At 35.1% G+C, this 19,416-nt stretch overlaps 3 protein-coding genes across 5 annotated transcripts in view; 2 read left to right on the top strand and 1 right to left on the bottom strand.

Moving 5' to 3' along the window:
- The window catches only part of LOC102600530 (CRS2-associated factor 1, mitochondrial), a 6,221-nt gene extending 1,360 nt beyond the window's left edge, over positions 1–4,861 (bottom strand). The window contains exons 1-5 of one of the 2 annotated variants that reach the window (XM_015311533.1): positions 4,241–4,861; positions 2,895–3,022; positions 2,450–2,675; positions 2,245–2,372; positions 407–482 (exon numbers count right to left, since the gene is read on the bottom strand). In XM_015311533.1, the coding sequence (XP_015167019.1) occupies positions 459–482; positions 2,245–2,372; positions 2,450–2,675; positions 2,895–3,022; positions 4,241–4,778 (1,044 nt within the window). In that variant the 5' untranslated portion in view covers positions 4,779–4,861 and the 3' untranslated portion in view covers positions 407–458. The remainder of the gene's footprint in view (positions 1–406; positions 483–2,244; positions 2,373–2,449; positions 2,676–2,894; positions 3,023–4,240) is intronic. The other variant, XM_006339438.2, reaches the window with a different exon arrangement.
- A 1,465-nt stretch (positions 4,862–6,326) lies between these two features.
- LOC102602883 (subtilisin-like protease SBT4.14) lies at positions 6,327–10,416 on the top strand. The gene is made up of 11 exons (XM_006339713.2): positions 6,327–6,768; positions 6,850–6,941; positions 7,039–7,130; positions 7,217–7,360; positions 7,441–7,546; positions 7,963–8,476; positions 8,632–8,729; positions 8,801–9,025; positions 9,114–9,222; positions 9,299–9,512; positions 9,702–10,416. The coding sequence occupies exons 1-11, from the start codon at positions 6,637–6,639 to the stop codon at positions 10,244–10,246; spliced, it is 2,271 nt and encodes a 756-aa protein (XP_006339775.2). The 5' UTR covers positions 6,327–6,636; the 3' UTR covers positions 10,247–10,416.
- A 3,483-nt stretch (positions 10,417–13,899) lies between these two features.
- LOC102600196 (subtilisin-like protease SBT1.1) lies at positions 13,900–17,868 on the top strand. 2 transcript variants are annotated; one of them, XM_015311521.1, is made up of 2 exons: positions 13,900–14,047; positions 15,124–17,868. In XM_015311521.1, exon 2 carries the CDS (start codon positions 15,124–15,126, stop codon positions 17,419–17,421), a length of 2,298 nt encoding a protein of 765 aa, XP_015167007.1. In that variant the 5' UTR covers positions 13,900–14,047; the 3' UTR covers positions 17,422–17,868. The 2 variants fall into 2 exon arrangements, with proteins under 2 accessions (XP_015167007.1, XP_006339499.1); XM_006339437.2 differs by having other exon boundaries at positions 15,119–17,868.
- Positions 17,869–19,416: the final 1,548 nt, after the last annotated feature.

The raw sequence follows: 19,416 nt of genomic DNA, 5'->3' as shown, positions 1-19,416 counted from the left end.
TGTGAACAACCCCCCCCCCCCCCCCCCCCCGAGGCAAAGAGCTCTAAAAGTTAACAAGCAGAAGATGACCATGATTGTTTCTTCTGTTTTTCTGTGATTTGGTAATCCCACCCCCAGGGCCAAGAGTGATTTTCACCACTTTCTTCCTTGGTGATTCAGACTCCCTCTCAACCACCACTTCTTTCTATGAGCATACAATAAAAGTGACTTTTGTTTATTCGAAATAAAGTGAAAACTTCCTTATAAATTCTTTCTTGATTTATTTCATTACTGAAAAGGAATTTATCAACCAATGTGTTTATCTAAGAACAAATGGTTGTGGTTTGGAGACTCAATAATGAAGCTCCATGTGGATATTCGGTCCAAGAATCAAAACCCAATCTCTGTAGCAAGCTTATAATTTTACCAGATCCATCATGCTTTGACATTGCCGCCGCTATTGTTGGGTCCAAAAAACGTTACTGTAATGCATACATCTCTCTCTGACAAGTAAAAAAAAATTCACTAATACAATACCAAGTCGGTGTTAAAAGAATACAGTATTACATAATACATCTTTATATTTTTCGTTAAACATTTACAAGTTAAAAATATTATAAGCAGCATTAATAATTATTGAAAACTAAAGTACGAAGTAAGAACAATACACATTTCATCAAGTCAACAAAACATAAACTATAAATTGAAGTCAACTAACATCATTCTTATAAATTACTTACCAGATATTATCTGGAAAAGCCTGGAACTTAGCCACATCTTTAAACATAAATAATTAGCCCACTATATCAGTTAGAAATGAGACCCTCTATCTTCTCTCTTAAGATTCACAGGCACCAAACATATCAAAGTTGCCTCAAAATATCTGATTTTTGGATAATTATGATATCTCTAAATGAGAATATTTGTATCCGGAAAATTTAAAAGAAAAAAATCTGATACGATATCGTTTACCAGGCGTCCACGTATCACACTGGATGCTTGATTACTTGGGACCAATACATAGTTTGAAGTAGTTTTCTTTGACGAGCCTTTTCTCAAGAAAATCCCAAAATAGTCCATTAAGTTTGCTGTTCAATCAAAAATGGTCCTTAATATACAAGATAAGCACTGATAGTTCTCAAGTTCTTAAAAGTTGTGAACACCTAGTTCAACAGAACCCATAATGTTATCAGGAAAAAGGCCCAAAGCCACTCCTTATAGCTTGGAACTTCACTCAAAATAGTATTTAAATATATTAGGTCTACTAGACAACTGTATCTCAACAGATGTTTGGCTGGGAGTTCCTACCACAGCCGCACCCTCTTCAGATTAAATTCGATCATGGATCCTTCATAACAAGAAATTCAACGTGCTGGTTAGAGAAATGAAAGGCTCTCTTTTATCTCATGGAATGTCCCTTTGCCGAGGTTGTGACCTCAACAATGAAATGGGAATGGAGATAAGGGCCTTCAGAGCAGAATGATGAGAAAACAAAAACACTTGGGTCAGACTCAGTGGACGAGGTGTTCTTCATATCTGGTCAGAAAGTTTCTTTCACAAGGTCGGGAAACTTCAAAAGGAACTCACAGCCAACGACCACTGCACCAATGACCGAATTTTTATTGAATGGGCCAGGATCCAAGTCAAATCTTCCCCATACAAAATCCTCAAGTTTGATGAGATCGAATTTGGAAGATCTATATGGCCATCCCTGTTTGGATGGAATCACGCCCCATACACTCGGAAACTCCTTCTGGGTCAGCTTTGCCTATTCCATCCAGCAACGTCACTGGAAAAGTTACCGAAAGCAAAACCTTTGCTCAATTCAAGAAGCACAGGGAAGGCCTCTTTCCTTAAATTGTCAATGAAAGGGACCCGCATGATCAGACTATATCTGACTGGAGGTTTAAAATTCAAATCTCAGCAGTCAAACCCCAATGGATACTAACACAGGTCTTCTCTTACCGCAACCATAATTGTGCCCCAAAAGCCACCACATAAACCCAAATCTCAGGCCCATCCTCTTCTAAACAATTGGGCCAAAAAAGCTTGGAACTTTGGCAAAACAGGGAATCTAAAATTCAACAAACATACTATCCTTGCAAGTAACTTGTTGTACTTAAAAAATAACAGAAACTGTATCTCTTCTCGTAAATCATAGTACTCCACATAAAGATACAAGAAAAACTGTGGCCAATACTAGCATCAAGGTATACCATATGAACAAGTCCAAATCCAACACAAAATAGAAGGAGAAAATCTTACCCTCAGTTTGCAGCCTATTTTCTTGTAATCACTCTTTTGAAGGCCTTTACAATCAATCCGAACCAGCTCCTCAGTGAGAAAAGCATCTCGTACCATTGGTACAAGACTGCCATAGTAACCATTTTTGGCTGCATAGTAGAATACATGTCACATACCAAATCTAGATGGCCTCACCAAACAAAACACAGTTGACAAGAAAGGATACCTAGTTTTGTTAATGCAGGAACAGCTAATCCTCTTTTTCTCATCTCTTTAGTTTCCTCGATACTTAAGCCATCGATAGTAGTTTTTATAAGCCTAGGATATACAGGCTCGTGAGGTTTCCAGAGCATTAAGGGGATAACAGGCCTCTTCTTGGGATGATAATTCCTTCCTCTATAGAGCACAAGTAAACCACCATGTCTGTGGATGATTTTACCAAATGTCTTATCCTAGAAGACATACAAGAACCCACATTACTAATCAATGACATAGTAAAACATAAAAATGAAATTCAAAGATGAGTGGAGCATATCTTTTTAGAGGAAAAAGCCCCTGAGCAGAGTAAATAGATACCTGTTCAAGCAACTTAATTCTGAATAATAACAATAATAAGATGGGATTAAGAAGCAAATGAAGTGGATGAGATTGAATTTGGAGGACGAAGGTACCTCCAACTGAGTGCAAACATTCTTCATATCAACTGTAGGCACGCCCATACATTTTATTCTTACAGCTTCAGAATGTTTCCAGTTATTATGAATATCATTCAACATGTTATGTGTTAAACCATCTCGTCCTGCAAAACAAAAGATGATGGAAATCAGCAAGCAGACATTTGGATAATGTGCTATTATAATCACACTATAAAACTTATGTCCAGTGATATTCAACATCTTTTTCACTAGAGTAAAGAAGGAAAAAAGTGTTTCATGTCATTACAAAGGCTAAAGCCCTAATAGCAAATGGAGGCATGAAGCACATCACATCACTAAATTTCTCAGTCCATGACAGTAAGCTTTAATGCAAATAACAGAAGTAAAGCATGGTTTGCATAATAAAAGAACAGAAGATGTCTCAACACCACTAAATTCCCCAGTCTATGACAGTAAACTTCAACGCTAATAACAGAAGTCAAGCATGGTTTGCATTACTAAAGAACACCAAGGTGTAAAGTTAACAGGCAGTTGCATACAAGAACTTAGAACAACTGGATTTCTGATAGGAATATGTCTAGTGCCTAAATTACTAAATTGTTTCACCAAATGCCCTCTCCAAAAATATTAGGCAATCCATAACTTTTCAGAGCTTCTCTGTTTTTTAAAAAACATCACTCCAGAAAAAAACTTCAGTGATTATTATTTAAAAATCTCCAACCATATAGGATTAAAAACTAATCCTAATACTACATTTGATTCATCGTATCTAGATGCAGCAATACTAAAGCCATCAGAATATTAACACCGACTTCTTTGAATAACCTAATTATGTGTGCTTGGCAAACAAGTTTCATGAAGTGGTTGAGATTGTAATGATCCATCTTCGAGAAAAGAACAAAAGGCAAATGAAAATAAGTAGTATAATAACTCCTGAATTATCAATCTTCCCAAGTTCATTATAAAATGATGCTTATTTTCAAGTCATACATATACAACAGTACAACCATGGCACTTCAATAAAGAATTAAAACCAAACACAACTGAGTACCGCCTTCAAGTCAGAAAACCAGCCCAATCTTTATGCAGAATTTCACTTTCACCTTTCACTTGATGCAATTACAATATGCAATAATGTAAAGCAATACCACAAAGTCTTTGGCATCGATACCATGGCATAATCAAGTTAACACATGGGTTAAGTACCAATTTTTACTTTCTCAATTCCACTTAAAATACTTTTGCAAAAATTGAAATACTACACAATAACAGTAAAAGACAATAAATCAAAGCTCATCTCATCCAACACACTACAGTCTAATAACAAAAGAGATGATTTTTTTTCAAAAAAAAGTGAATACCCAAATTGACTTGCCGCTTGGTTTTATGCCTCTGGCACCTTTCCACAAGAGCTTTCCTCTCCGCATTCGTTAAAGGCTCTCCTTGAATTCTCTCTCTCGCCACTCTTCTCTTCTCTTCCACCGTTTTCTCATCTTCCGGTGACCCCACTTTTGGGTCAACCACAGGTGCACACACTCCAGTCCACACTCTATCCAACTTCCCAGGCCCAAAGGGTGAGTACTTGGGCTCGCGAAGCCCAATGGGCCGTACATCCGTACTACTCTCAGTGTAACTGAAGCGGAAGTCAAAGGGCAATTTGGACTGAAGCGGTTTCTCACCAGTCCGGTCCAGTGACGACGGCGGACGGTACCGGGGTTTGGGCTGCTTCTTTGGCGGTGACTGAGTGGAACTAGGGTTTTGGGGTTTAAGGGACGGCGGGGGTACGAAGGAGTATTTTGAATAGAGATTTGAAGAAGCGGCGGCGGTGGTAGATAAGAGGTGGCGCGTGGTGGAGAGTGAGAGAATTTGGTTTTTCTGGCGGGAGAATAAGCGGAGCATTGTGACGGGTCAGAGGAATTCGGGTAAATTCCCCTCCGAATATAGATGAGGTGATTTGCTTAAAAGGAGTTGGGTGTTTTAAAATTAACAATTAGGACACACACTATCATTTTATTAGAATTCGGGTTTTTTTTTTTAATTTCATATTCGATATCTTCATTGAAATCTGATAAAAATTGAATTTGTATAGAAAAGTTCCACATTTAAATAATACGCTCCTTAACAGAGTTCCTTAGCTCATAACGTAAATATTGCTAGTAACTTCATTCAATTAACATTTCAATGTCTTGTTAACCAATGGAAATATAAGCAATGTGATTTCTTGGGGTATAAAGTTGACATCAAAGCAATTCTAACCTTATTTTGAATCATGTATATTTTTCTATTAAGCTTAATCAAGCATACATAGTTATAATGCTTTACGCTTTAATCCAAAACTAATTGACATTTGCTATATTTTTTTGGTTATTCATTTCACCTATTCAAGCTAATGTGTCTCTAAGTAGGTATGTTCTAAATAAATTCAATTCAAAAGATTTTTTTTTAAAGTAATTAGATTATTTTTATTTTGGTTGTCAACCAATCCTAACACTAGTCCTCTCAGAGGATGATCCAAGATTTGAAGTTTATGAGTTTTTATCATTATCTCAAATTATACATATAAGCTAAACGAATTCCTAAAAATCCGTACCTGAAGAGTTGGATCCACTCCTGTCTCATCTATATCTTTTTAGAACTGAATATGCAATAAAAACTTCTATAAGGGAAGTTAAATTTACTGAGATAACTTATGATAATATTTTATATATATAATTGAGCACAATTAGTTTGAGATTTAGTCATACATAATAAAATGGTTTGATATATTTATCTTTTTAAATCTACTTGTCATCTAGAATTCTAGACCACTAGCGTATTTGCTTCAAGGAACAGTTTTTTCTTTAAAAAAAAGTGTTAAGTTAAGAGAAGTAGCTAGTCCTTTTCTTTAGTGCAAAAGCCATGAATTCTTCCTAACTTTTTGTTTACAAATCGTATTTCTTAAGGCTATTTTCCAAAAAAGAAAAACACTGTAATAAACTAATATATATTATTAAACGGCATAATCTTGCACATAACTAACTTTTATGTACAATTGACTTGTGGTACATTAACAATTAATGTTAGAAGTCCTTAAATATTGAACAAAAAATTAAACTTATTACATATAGTTATGTCATTTGGTTGCCTTTGGATAATGGGATATTATCACAACAAAAAATTTGAAAAATCATACTCATTAAACTTGAAGCTTTTTAACTTTGCTACTAATGTAAACAAAGTAAAAACTTGCATTTAAATCCAAGTTAGCCAGGGTTCCTTGTGTAATGGCTTTTTGGATATCAGCCACATCTTTCCATGCATTACAATTACAATATAATCTCTTTCATGGATATTAATTATTCTTTTGTATATATATGCTTCAAGATTTCAATTTACTTTTAAAAAAATAAAAATTCTTTAGTTTACTACCATTGTTGTTGCTTCCAGTAATCATTGAGCATATTGTATATGACAATTTATTCGATTTCTAGAGTTAGTAGGTTCAGAATGAATATTTGCGTCGATATTGAAAGTTCAGTTGAACCTGTAGAACCGTTCTAAAGTAAGGAAAAATTATTACTCCTTTCATTCTCAACAAGTTGCACATAATAATCAACCAATCTTTATCCATCTTTCTTCTAAGACAACCAATCAAAATCCTCAAAATGAAGTTAAGTTAAAAGTGTCCTTCAGATCATCTTTCTTCTCATTAATTGCTATTACCATTATATTGTACCTAATAATACTTTTGCATGTCACCAAACCTTCCATATCACTAATGACACAAAGACTATTGTGTCTTGTGAAAATGTTGAGGAACAATCACTTCTGTTGGCTTTTATCTTACCAGCTACTACTTCTTACCTTGATCTTGACTGGCATTGAAGCTGTTGAAGTAGATAGAAAAGAAGTACTCTTTTACTATACTAAGCTAGTACTGTGCATTTTCATAATCTTGTTTTTGCTTGTGCTGATCTGCATTGTATTGCAGGACTTTTACATTGTTTTCTTGAAAGATAATCCGGCGAACGAAGAATCTGCATTTCAGAGACATATTGATGTCCTGTCATCTTTAAAGGGAAGGTTAGTTAAATTAGTCTGTCATTCTCTCATGTGATCCAAGAGTAATGCATGTCTTGAAATGAATTTTCTTGACTTGTTATGTTGTAATTTGTACTAGGGATGCAACAGAATCTCATGTTTATAGCTATACAAAAATTTTCAATGCATTTGCAGCAAAGCTATCTCAATATGAAGTTCACAAGTTATCCAGTAAGTAGCTAGGATCCCTCTGCTATAACTTTTGTTAGTCTTTGGCAAATTTCTTTGATGCTAAAAATTGAGTTCTTCTTCTCTAGGCATGGATGAAGTGGCTTCTGTCATACCAAATAGATATAGGAAGCTACATACTACAAGATCATGGGAATTTATTGGCTTGCCTGCAACAGCGAAAAGAAGATTGAAAGGGGAGAGCAACATTATTGTGGGAGTCTTCGATACAGGTTTAATATTGTTTGGATTTTTCATTTTGGCGAAGAAAATAGAGTGCAGCAATCATATTTTCTTGAAAATATTTTGACAGGGGTAACTCCTCAATCAAAGAGCTTTAAGGATGATGGGCTTGGTCCTCCTCCAGCCAAATGGAAAGGAAGTTGTCACCATTTTGCAAATTTTTCTGGATGCAACAAGTAAATTATATATGCCCTTGTCATCAGTTTTGTCTTACACATCATTGACATCCATCTTGGAATCTACTTTTGTTCTAGAAGCATAACATGTAAAATCTAACATAAATAATAGGTAGTTCTGAGTCACACTTAACCAACCAGCCGCGCACAGCTCAAAAAGTGAGTCTGAAATTTAAAGTTAATACCTTCTTATGTTGTCCACATGGTACCCTAGCCTGCATCTGTTCCTCACATGTAGAACATATTACTAAAGAATGTTATTGTTTGTTTTACTAGGATTGAAGACATAGTAGCCTCAGCCATTTCCTTAAATTATTTTTTGATTCATGAATTTTCTTTATCTGTATATCCTAACTTACATAAATGGACCTGCAAGAGATAATTTTTGTGCATGTTTTGTTTTTGTGATCATCAAGCAAGCTTATAGGGGCAAGATACTTCAAGCTGGACAAAGTACCTGATCCAAATGACATAATGTCACCAATTGATGTGCACGGTCATGGAACACATACATCATCCACCCTAGCGGGAAGTATGGTACCTGATGCAAGCTTATTTGGTCTTGCCCGAGGGACTGCACGTGGAGCGGTTCCTTCTGCTAGAGTAGCTATGTACAAAGTCTGTTGGGCGACATCAGGTTGTTCAGATATTGACATTCTTGCTGCATTTGAAGCTGCCATTATTGATGGTGTAGACATTATATCCATCTCAATTGGTGGTCTTACTGGTGGTTATACGACTGATGTGATATCTGTTGGGGCCTTTCATGCCATGAGAAAAGGGATTCTTACTGTGGCTTCCGCTGGAAATGATGGACCTAACCTCAACACTGTCGCAAACCATGCACCATGGGTGCTAACTGTGGCAGCTAGTGGCATTGATAGGGAGTTCAGGAGTAAGGTGTTGTTGGGAAATGGGAGAACAGTCTCAGTAAGTCCTCTACCTGATTAACGAAAGCTTGAATATGCAAAGGAGAAAAAACAAGTCTATTGGATCACTTCTTTAGATCAAAGTTTTACAGTCTTTGGGTGGTTTTATTGCATCCCCTTATCATTTATGCATTTACTCATAGCAGCATTGTGCAGGGGATTGGAGTAAACGCGTTTGACCCAAAGCAAAAATTGTATCCTCTTGCGATGGGAGTTGATATAGCCAAGAGCTCTGATACTCGAGAGAGTTCAAGGTACTAATTAGGTTGCTATTAGGCATATCTTTCTTGGAAGTAGCCTTTCATATAATACGACACTGTCACAGGTACTGTAGTGAAGGATCAATGGACCCTAGAAAGGTAAAGGGCAAGCTTGTTTATTGCCAATTAGGTTCTTGGGGAGTTGATTCTGTTGTAAAAGAACTTGGAGGAATTGGCACTATTATTGAAAGTGATCAGTTTCTTGATTCTGCCCCAATTTTCATGGCTCCTGCAACAATAGTTAACAGCAGCATAGGGAAAAGTATGAATAGCTATATGCATTCAGACAGGTAAAAATGTTATAACCTGTTTAGTCCATTTCCGAACTAGAATTACTGATTGTTATACTTAGTTGTGTGATGCTTTTGAAAAATGCAGATTACCTTCAGCAGTAATTTACAAATCACAAGAAGTTAAGATCAAAGCTCCATTCATCGCATCATTTTCATCAAGAGGTCCAAATCCGGGAACAAAGCACCTTCTGAAGGTAAATTTAGATGGAAGTCAGAGTTCATTGTTTATGTTAAATTTCCAAATTAGCTTTCTGATGCAGCATTGTACAGCCTGACATTGCAGCTCCAGGAATTGACATTTTGGCTTCTTACACCCCCATGAAATCACTCACTGGTCTGAAAGGCGATACTCAATATTCAGAATTTACCCTCATGTCTGGCACTTCCATGTCATGCCCTCATGTTGGTGGTGCAGCTGCCTATGTAAAGTCATTTCATCCTGACTGGTCTCCTTCTGCTATTAAGTCTGCCATCATGACTACTGGTAAATCTACAAAATCTTGTTCTCCACTGTCATTTGGTCTAAAAATCAGTACCCCTAAGCCAAATAGGTAGTGTAGCGAATTAAAGATTAGTCCACTTGAGCATCAAATCATCTAAGACTGCACAACAACAAAATACTTGTCAAGCTGTAGTTTCTAAAATTTTGATCTTTTTCCTTATGAACTTGAAGCAAGATCAATGAGCTCAAAGGTGGACAGGGAAGCAGAGTTTGCGTATGGTGCTGGACAAGTTAATCCGATGAAAGCAAGAAGCCCTGGATTAGTCTATGACATGGATGATATGGGATATATCCAATTCTTATGCCACGAAGGCTACAATTCATCATCAGTCTCCAGTTTACTTCGACAACAGGTAAATTGCTCCACACTGATTCCTGCAACTGGCGAAGATGCTATCAACTATCCCACAATGCAGCTTGGCCTAAAGAGTGATCAAGAACCAACCATAGGCATTTTCAGGAGGAGAGTTACCAATGTTGGCCAAGCCAAATCTGTTTATAATGCAACCATCAGAGCTCCTAAGGGAGTGGATATAACAGTACAACCAATGACTCTCTCCTTCACACGCCCGATGCAGAAGAGAAGTTTCAAGGTTGTTGTGAAGGCAAAACCACTGTCAAATGCTATAATATTGTCAGGTTCACTCACTTGGAAAAGCTCCCGGCACATTGTAAGAAGTCCTATAGTCATATATGATCCAAAGGTTTTTGATTAAGTTGTAATGTGATAATCTCCATGAAAAATGGTACAGAAGAGGCACAAAAGAACATTAAGAAACAGAGATTATAGATGAAATTGAAGGTCATGATGTGACATCTGTGAATAATTCTACATGTATATTCCTTCATATATTACTACTTTTATTATCACTTCTGCAACATTATACATACTACTCCTATTTACTTAGTACTTCAAGAAACAAGTCTGAATTAAGTAGTTGAACACTTGTGCTAGAAATTCATTGGATCGATATATGCCATTTCATACTCGAACTTGCACATTAACCCTTTAGTACAGTGGATCTGATGCAAGCCTTATCTTGAATGATTGCGCGCATAGATTGTTTACCTACTACATTAGTTTTGAACCAATGTAGATCATTATCTATTATCATCACCAAATGGAACCCAAGGTAGGACTGAAAAAATATCTTTTAATAAAACTATTGGTAGAAGTCATCATCTATATTAGGGGAGCATAAAGTCATTTGTTATAAAGCTAAGGACATTTTTTGGGTCAGCATAAGGTGATTTATAAATTAAACTCTTATTAGTAACATATAAAAAGTCATCCAACAAATCTCTATAAAATCTTTTTCTATGTGAGTGCATAGCCAACTTATAATAAAGGAGGAGGGTTACTGTTAGGTTGATATCCAATATAAAACTGGTCCAACTATAATAATTAGTAAATCTTGCAAGTACTTATATCGATGACCTGTTATATGAATATTAAAGATTTATATAGTTGACCTCGACTAATCAAAATATATATGGAGAGATATATAAGTGATTACTAATCCACAACTTTAAATAAACATACAAAAAAGTAGTATGCACACACAGCCAACAAGAGTCAGATACAGAATGATAGGCCACCACAACCAATAGTGATATCTTGAAACACTTCCAATTCCATGTTTTTTCTTTGTTCAGCAATGCAACAAATTCAGCATAAAAGAAAGGGAATATAATTTCTAAGTGGACTGAACAAAATATTACTTCAATGATTGTGTGCAACACTAAACAACCCCACTATAGTGTCTAGTGTTAGGTATATATCATCTAGATCTTATTCTGCAATAAAATTCAACTTATATATACTCGCCTTTACGCTCTTTTATGTCACTTAACAGATAACTATAAGTAACCGCTTGTGAAAACAAAATTAGTAACTTTATGGTAGACAACCTGTTACAACAAGATAATATAAAAATTGGTTACACTAGCTAGCATATATATGTATTTTAAGTCGAGCCGAGTATTTTATCTATTTTTATTTAACTCGTTTTTGATCGGCTCATATTCGATTCGACCTGGGATGAGATGCTTTTGGCAGCCGTGCAATGCAAGAAAAGTGCCAAAGATAGCATTTATGCAAATGATGAAAAACAAAAGAATGGGTTAGATTTTAGGTGCACCAACAAAATTATGGTCCAAAAATCAAGAGCCTTCTTTTATTTTGGCAGCACTCACATTTTTCAACTCTAGAGTAACTGAACAAGCATGTTAATTTTGTACTTTGTTCTATTCGGTGCCAAATGCCAACCATACCATAAGCAGTGGCGGATGCAGAGTATGATGTATGCGATTATGAATCTAATTATTATTGCATATTAACTTGAGATTGTTGCAAAATTCATAAATTTCAAATTTGAATCTGACTGCTCTAAATTTTTATTACCAAGCCATGGGGATTTTTGCATTAGGCATTATATAAAGCATTGCATTTATTTTTTTACCGACACAAAGAGGCAACACGGTTTGTTGCTTGCTTGCTGTTCACCATATATATCTATAAAAAATGAAATCTTGAAATTAAAGTACCATTTATTACACACAGAAGATATTAGTAAAATACAATTCAAGCAACAGAGGTCAACAATAACTATACAGATTTTCAGCCGTATTATTGGTTACAAGTAAGAATGCAAGCTATTGGGAGCTGACCAAAACCTAACATGTAATGTTTTTGCCACCACACATGATTGATTATATCTTACATTTTTGGTTGGTCACAACACAAGAAAAAAAAACAATCGACAAAGATTGTGGTGGAGTGGTAATATAAGTACTCATTCATTTTTAATTAGAAGTCTCAAATTCGAATCCCCTAACTACGGAGTCGTTTTTGTTAGGAAGCTAACATAAATTTAAATTTAATCGAACTTTAATATGAATACCGAATATTACTGAGCGGGAAAAGAAGAGAAAAAAGGAAACAGCAACACCACTAAGTCAAACATATAATACAGTTACGAAACAGCAATTGGATTGCTACATTTATGAGGGACGTCACCGAATGTCTTTCCGGCAACTAATCTTTTATCTTTAAGCAAAAATATTATATGTATTAACCCATTTTCAAGATAGGAGTGGAGCCAATATTTTTAATTTATAAATTAAAATTCACAATTATTTTTTTCTTATTATATATAAAATAGATTATGCATACATATCAAAAGTTTTTTTAACTTAATTTAAGGATTGAGCCAAAAATATTATGTTCGGTAGGACTCATAACTGGTGTTCAATGTTTGGATAAAAATCGATCCAAATCGAAAAACTGAACCAAACTGATTTTTATTTGGGTTAGGTGTGGTTCGGTTTTAGATTTTTAAAAATCGATAGTATATGGGTTGGTTATGGTTTTGTTCGAAAAAACCCGAAGAAATAATCGAATCGAACCGACAAATTATATACATTTATATTATTAATATACATACATAATATATTATTTTTATAAACAATTTTAAAGATTGTTTTCATCAAAATTTATTTATAATTTACTTATGAGGAAAAATGTCCAAGGTGAGGATATTTTATCTTATTTGGTTTTATGTATATGAGTGTGTCTATGACGATTCTTTATAAGATTGAAAATATCACTTTCTCTTTCTTCTAGGCTAAAATAATGAATTTTGAAGCTTTAGTCAGAGTAAATTCAATTATTGAAATTTTTGTAATGTCAGTCATTCTAACTATTTTCATTTTAAATGGATTGTTGTTACTTTTTTCATGTTTTGAGTGAATTATTTCTTTTATTTTTGTCTATGGTTAGTAACCGAATAACCAAACCGAACCGAACCAAAACCGATAACAACCAAACCGAAAAATATATACTATATTTGGTTTGGTTTGATTTTGATAATTTTAAAACCGATTAAGTTGGTTTGGTTTTGGTTTTAACCAATAACCGATCCAAACCGACCCGTGAACACCCCTAACTACAATGGTAGTTCTGATCCTGATTCAAGATAGTACCATATCCTAGTTTATGTACACTTTCCGTTTTAATTTATTTATCTGATTTTGACTTGATACGAAGTTTAAAAATATGATTATTATTTTTTAAAAATCTTGTCTAAATATATGTACAAGAATCTAAAAAGATAATAATATGAACAACATGAAGCTAAGTAACTTTTTTTTTTCTTTGGTGGGGTCTAATTATTTAACAATTATTTTTAGTATCACCATTTTTAAGTGACCCAATGAATAAGAAATACAACTTCTTTGAACAATGATTGCACCAAAGTATTTTTATATATATAGCACTATAGAAGTTCCTAAAAGCCAGCATTATTCATCATATCTCTATTTCCTCTCAATTGTTTAAGCTGTTTTTCCACCTTTTTTTTTTTTTTTTAAAGTTTGCTTTTAATTTCATTTTTCTTTATTGCTAACTAGCAAAAATAAAGTGCCACAATTTGTCACACTCTTTCCCTTGGCCTATTTAAATTCTCCATCAACCTTTATCATTCCTCAGTACTTGAGCTGAATATCCCAAAACAAAGGTATGTTTTCTCCTTATATTCATGTTTACAACACCATGCACATTATAACATTCCAATATATGTACACGAGAACTAGTGGCGGATTCAGAATTTAAAGTCAGTCAATTCTGTTTCTTTTTTATGTACATGTTTTTATATCTTTTTCTTAGGTAGTACACATGTAATTACGCTGTCGTGTCTACTCCAAATTCGCTATGGCACACAACTTAATTATTAGGTAGACAGACCTTTTAGGTAGAAATTAAATACATGTACCAGTTTCCTTTATGCTCTAAATATACGTGATATATAAAATATTTCACGTCTAAATAGTACAAGTTAGTTTTGCTTTAATAGCTTCACATTTTCAACCTTAATTAGATGTAGTGGTTTGTGGTTGAAGTTATTGCTTCACGAGTATGGCTTCAATTTAGGGGTGGGGCATAAGTACCGGAAAAACAAAAAACAGGACCAAATCGAACTACTTCGGTTCTTCAAAAGTTTGATTCTTCGGTTTTTGGTATTTGGTGTAAGGGTCTTGAAACTTTGATGAACCGAATTTTTAGTAATTTATTTTTATTTTTAAATAAAAATAGAATACTATATTTTTTTTGACATTCAGATGGTAATGTCATTGTCTTGTCACTTTTAGAGTGCATTAGTTTTAGCTTTTGCTCACAAGAAGTGACTGCAATTCAAAGTACTCTGTTCATGTAATTAAAACCTACAAGTATGAATGCTTTTGTATTTGTACGGATCGGAGTATTTAATATTTTCATCGGCTCAAAACCAGAAACGGAGCTAGATGGGGTTCGTGGTTTCGGACAAACCTACTAGCTTTTCTGTAGACCCTATATATGTATTAAAAAATTAAATAAATATATATGTATATTAACTTGTGAACCTCCTAACAAAATTGAGTGAAAATGCCGTTTACACTAGTTATGTGGGTTCAAACCCCACTATCAATCTTTTGTCCTAAAATTTAGAACCCCCAAACTCTTCCGCCTCTTCTCAAAACATATTATAAATAAAGTGTTGTATGTATGAACTTTTCTCATATTTTTCTAATTTTGTCCCCTGTTTGGCCAGTGAAGATGAACTTCAGAAACTGCATGTTTTTGTTAGCATGTACAGTTTCAGTGATTTCATCTACTTTAGCAGAACAAGACATATATGTTGTTCATATGGACAAGACCAAAGTCAGATCATTAGACAGTAATCTTGGGATTTCCAAAAGATGGTATGAAGATGTTATTAGTTCTATATCTGCTGATGATAGTGAAGAGGAACAAGAAGAAAAGCCTCCTCAGCTTCTCTATGTATATGAAAAATCCATTTCTGGTTTTTCGGCGAAACTCTCCAAGAAACAACTTGAATCACTAAAACAAGTTGATGGATTCCTTACAGCTGTGCCAGATGAAATGTTAAGTCTACACACAACTCATTCACCTCAGTTTCTTGGGCTGAAAAGTGGCAGAGGACTTTGGAGTGGTCCAAATTTGACCTCTGATGTGATCGTTGGGGTGATCGATACTGGAATTTGGCCTGAACATGTAAGTTTCCGCGATTTTGGCATGCCACCGGTGCCTTCTCGTTGGAAAGGCAAATGTGAAGCCGGAACAAAATTTGCGCGATCAAATTGTAATAGGAAGATTATTGGTGCAAGGATTTTTCCCAAAGGATATGAAGCTGCTGCAGGGAAAATCAATGAAAAAGAGGATTATAGATCACCGCGAGACTCACAAGGACACGGAACACATACTGCTTCAACAGCAGCTGGAAATCTTGTCAATGGTGCCAACCTTTTTGGTTTGGCTAAAGGGTTGGCTGGTGGTATGAGCTATGGATCAAGAATTGCAGTTTACAAAGCTTGTTTCATGTTAGGCTGCTCAAGCTCTGATGTTTTAGCAGCTATTGATCAAGCTGTTATTGATGGGGTGGATGTATTGTCACTTTCTTTAGGAGGCTTGCCAAAGCCATTTTATGTAGATAATATAGCTATTGCTGCATTTGGTGCAGTCCAACATGGGGTCTTTGTTTCATGTTCAGCAGGAAACTCAGGGCCTTTGAATTCAAGTGTTGGCAATGCAGCACCATGGATTATGACTGTTGCTGCAAGCTCATTGGACCGCAGCTTTCCAACTACTGTCAAGCTTGGAGATGGACATGTTTTTAAAGGGGCTTCATTGTACACAGGCAAGCCTACAATGCAATTGCCACTTGTTTATGGAAGAACAGCAGGTGGGGAAGGAGCTCGATTTTGCACCAATGGGACACTGTCTTCAAGATTAGTCAAAGGCAAGATTGTTGTCTGTGAGAAAGGAATCAATGCCAGAGCTGAAAAGGGAGAGCAAGTGAAAATAGCTGGTGGAGCTGGAATGATTATGGTAAATAGAGTTGACGAGGGCGATGAACTTTATGCCGATGCTCATGTCCTGCCTGCCACATCCTTGGGAGCTTCAGCTGGCATTGCTATCAAGAAATACATTAACTTGACAAAAACAGCCACAGCTTCAATCAAACTCAAGGGGACAGTTTATGGCAATCGCGCACCAATAGTGGCTGCCTTTTCCTCAAGAGGACCTAGTGCAGCTGGACCGGATATTATCAAGCCGGATGTTACTGCTCCAGGTGTGGACATATTAGCTGCCTGGCCTCCAAATATCAGCCCATCAATGCTAAAGAGCGATAAGAGAAGCGTGCAATTCAACATTCTTTCTGGAACTTCCATGTCTTGCCCTCATGTCAGTGGACTAGCTGCATTGCTTAAATCTGTCCATAGAGATTGGTCACCAGCAGCAATCAAGTCAGCACTAATGACAACTGCTTATACCCTTGACAAAGAAAGAACTCCAATTGCAGATGCTGTTTCCGAGACTTCAATATCAGCTACACCATTCGTCTTTGGCTCAGGACATGTTGATCCTGAAAGGGCTTCTGATCCAGGCCTTATCTACGATATCTCAACCGAAGATTACCTACATTATATCTGTAGCCTAAACTACAATTCTTCCCAAATAGCCCTTTTGTTGAGAGAAAATTATACTTGTCCTAGTCATTCATTTCAGTCACTTGGTGATCTAAACTACCCTTCTTTCGCTGTACTTTTCGACAGCAACAACCAACATCTGATCCAGACATTTAAAAGAACTGTGACAAATGTTGGGACCCCCAGGAGTACTTACAGTGTACAAGTGAAGACACCTTATGGAGTATCAGTCACTGTGAAGCCAAAAATTCTGAAATTTCAGAAAAAAGGTCAGAAACTGAGATACAAAGTGAGGTTTGTTACAAGGGGAAAAAGGAGTCCTGGTGATTCAACATTTGGTTCACTGACTTGGATTTCAAGAACACATATAGTTAGAAGTCCCATTGCTGTCACTTGGCAGTAACTCAAAGGGGTAAGTAAATTTGATGACAGCATCCAATTCTTGAAACTGTCAATGTATTCTTCTGAATAAACTAACTATAGTATAATCAAATACTGTATTGCAGTTTCAAAGAAAAAGAAAAAAGTTAACCTTATTGGCCAAAGGAGGAGCCTAACACTCTGAAACATTCAAGGGACTTTCTTTATTCTATTTGTGTCATTTGAACTATTTCCCTATAGGGTCACTCGATCTTATCTAAGTATCACGAAAGTTGCTAAACTATTTTTTGTCAATAAAATGACTCAATTTTACCTTGAGTAGACATGATAGAAATGGAACTTGCTTAAACTTTGTTGTTCTCCATATTTTTCCTAACCATTGTTATCGACACTACTATTAGCTATAACCATTAGTCACCACAATGATCAATCATCCAACATCAACCATCACCACTGCCACTAACTACCAAAAACCATAGCTAACAATTATTTTTCTATACTTTGTTGATAATATTAGATTGCTAAGTATTTTATTTGAGTTTATATTTATTAATTTTAATAAAAACAAATTTCTATATTCAGATGAGAAAGTGAATGTTATTACATTATTTATTCTTCAAATTTTAGTATTATTTCTGAATAATCACTAGATGTTTAATGCTGCAGCACGGGCCAAACACGTGATTTGGAGTACTTTTGACATCAAAATTATAAATTTACTGCTGCAATCAAATTTCTTAAAGGAACATTGAAAAGGAACCTAATTAAACAAAGATTCTCATTAAACATCTATACTTCCTAAGTTGTACAAACTTCATTAGATGAAGTCAAAATCTTGTAGACCAACATGACCTTACTTCCAGTACACAATTTCCTCCATCCATACGTCTCTTCATCATTTGGTATTTACCTATTTGCAACAAAATATTATAAAAGCCTTGAGTGCATATAGTTGTGTAAATGGCTGACAAATATCTTTGAACAAACTTTAAATGAAACCAACAAATTCAAATATAATTGCAAGTATATTTTCCCAAATTTCCAGCACAACTACATATTTGATGCAAGTATATTTGTACCAACGATGAATAGATTCAAACTATGATTGCAGAATTAATTTCCTAAGTGGTCATTAAAGTTCATCAAATTAATCACTTTCTCTTAATTGGAATCAAATTATTCAGTTATTACATTGTCTCATAAAAAAAAAGAATAGCCATGAAAATCACAATCATAAAACAGAAGGACAAAAATCTTTTCAGTTATAACTGACATGAACATTGCCTATCAATCCCAAAATTCCAACAAATTAAATAAATGTTCAAATGGTCCAAGTAAAATAAATGTTCATAATCCCAAAATTCCAACGAATCTCAAATGAAATGAATTAGCATAAAACTCTGTAAGAACAAAGAGAAAATTGAATGATAGGCCTGCCTTGGTTAGAGGCATAAATAAAGCAATTGGAAGAAATGAAAATAAATCAGAATTCGGTTTATTTCTGCTAAAGGAGAGTCCAATCAATTTTTTATTGAAGCAAAATTATGAATAGAAATGAAAGCAAGAATAAAGTGGAGACTCATATTAATCATCAGTTGGTATGTAAACTGGAAGATCTAATAAATTATTTTGAAAAAAACAATCTGCAATGTATAACTTTCAACAACAAAAAAAAATTAAAGCAAAAAATGGCAAAATACTCGCATGCAAGAACTTTGAATAGCCAATTTCATACAAGTAAAGCATTCTTCTAACTTGGATATTTGCTTTTCTCCACTATGACCAAAATCGTTGAGTGAAGCTCAAACCTCGGCCTCAAATCTGATTTCAATTTTTCAGATCTCCATTTTCCGTATACAATTCCAAGTAGATTTGAGTTCTTTAGATTAAAAAGAAAATAATAAGAATGTTGGAATTGTGAGTGGTCTTCTATGGCTTGTGTTGTGCTGTGGAGAAGATGGACACAGTAATGACAGACAGAGAGGCAAAAACAGGTTATAGAAATGACAGGTAGCAC

The sequence above is a fragment of the Solanum tuberosum genome, unplaced genomic scaffold (assembly GCF_000226075.1).
Source record: "Solanum tuberosum cultivar DM 1-3 516 R44 unplaced genomic scaffold, SolTub_3.0 scf00010, whole genome shotgun sequence".
Lineage (NCBI taxonomy): Eukaryota > Viridiplantae > Streptophyta > Magnoliopsida > Solanales > Solanaceae > Solanum > Solanum tuberosum.
This window is presented reverse-complemented; position numbering and strand designations above follow the sequence as displayed.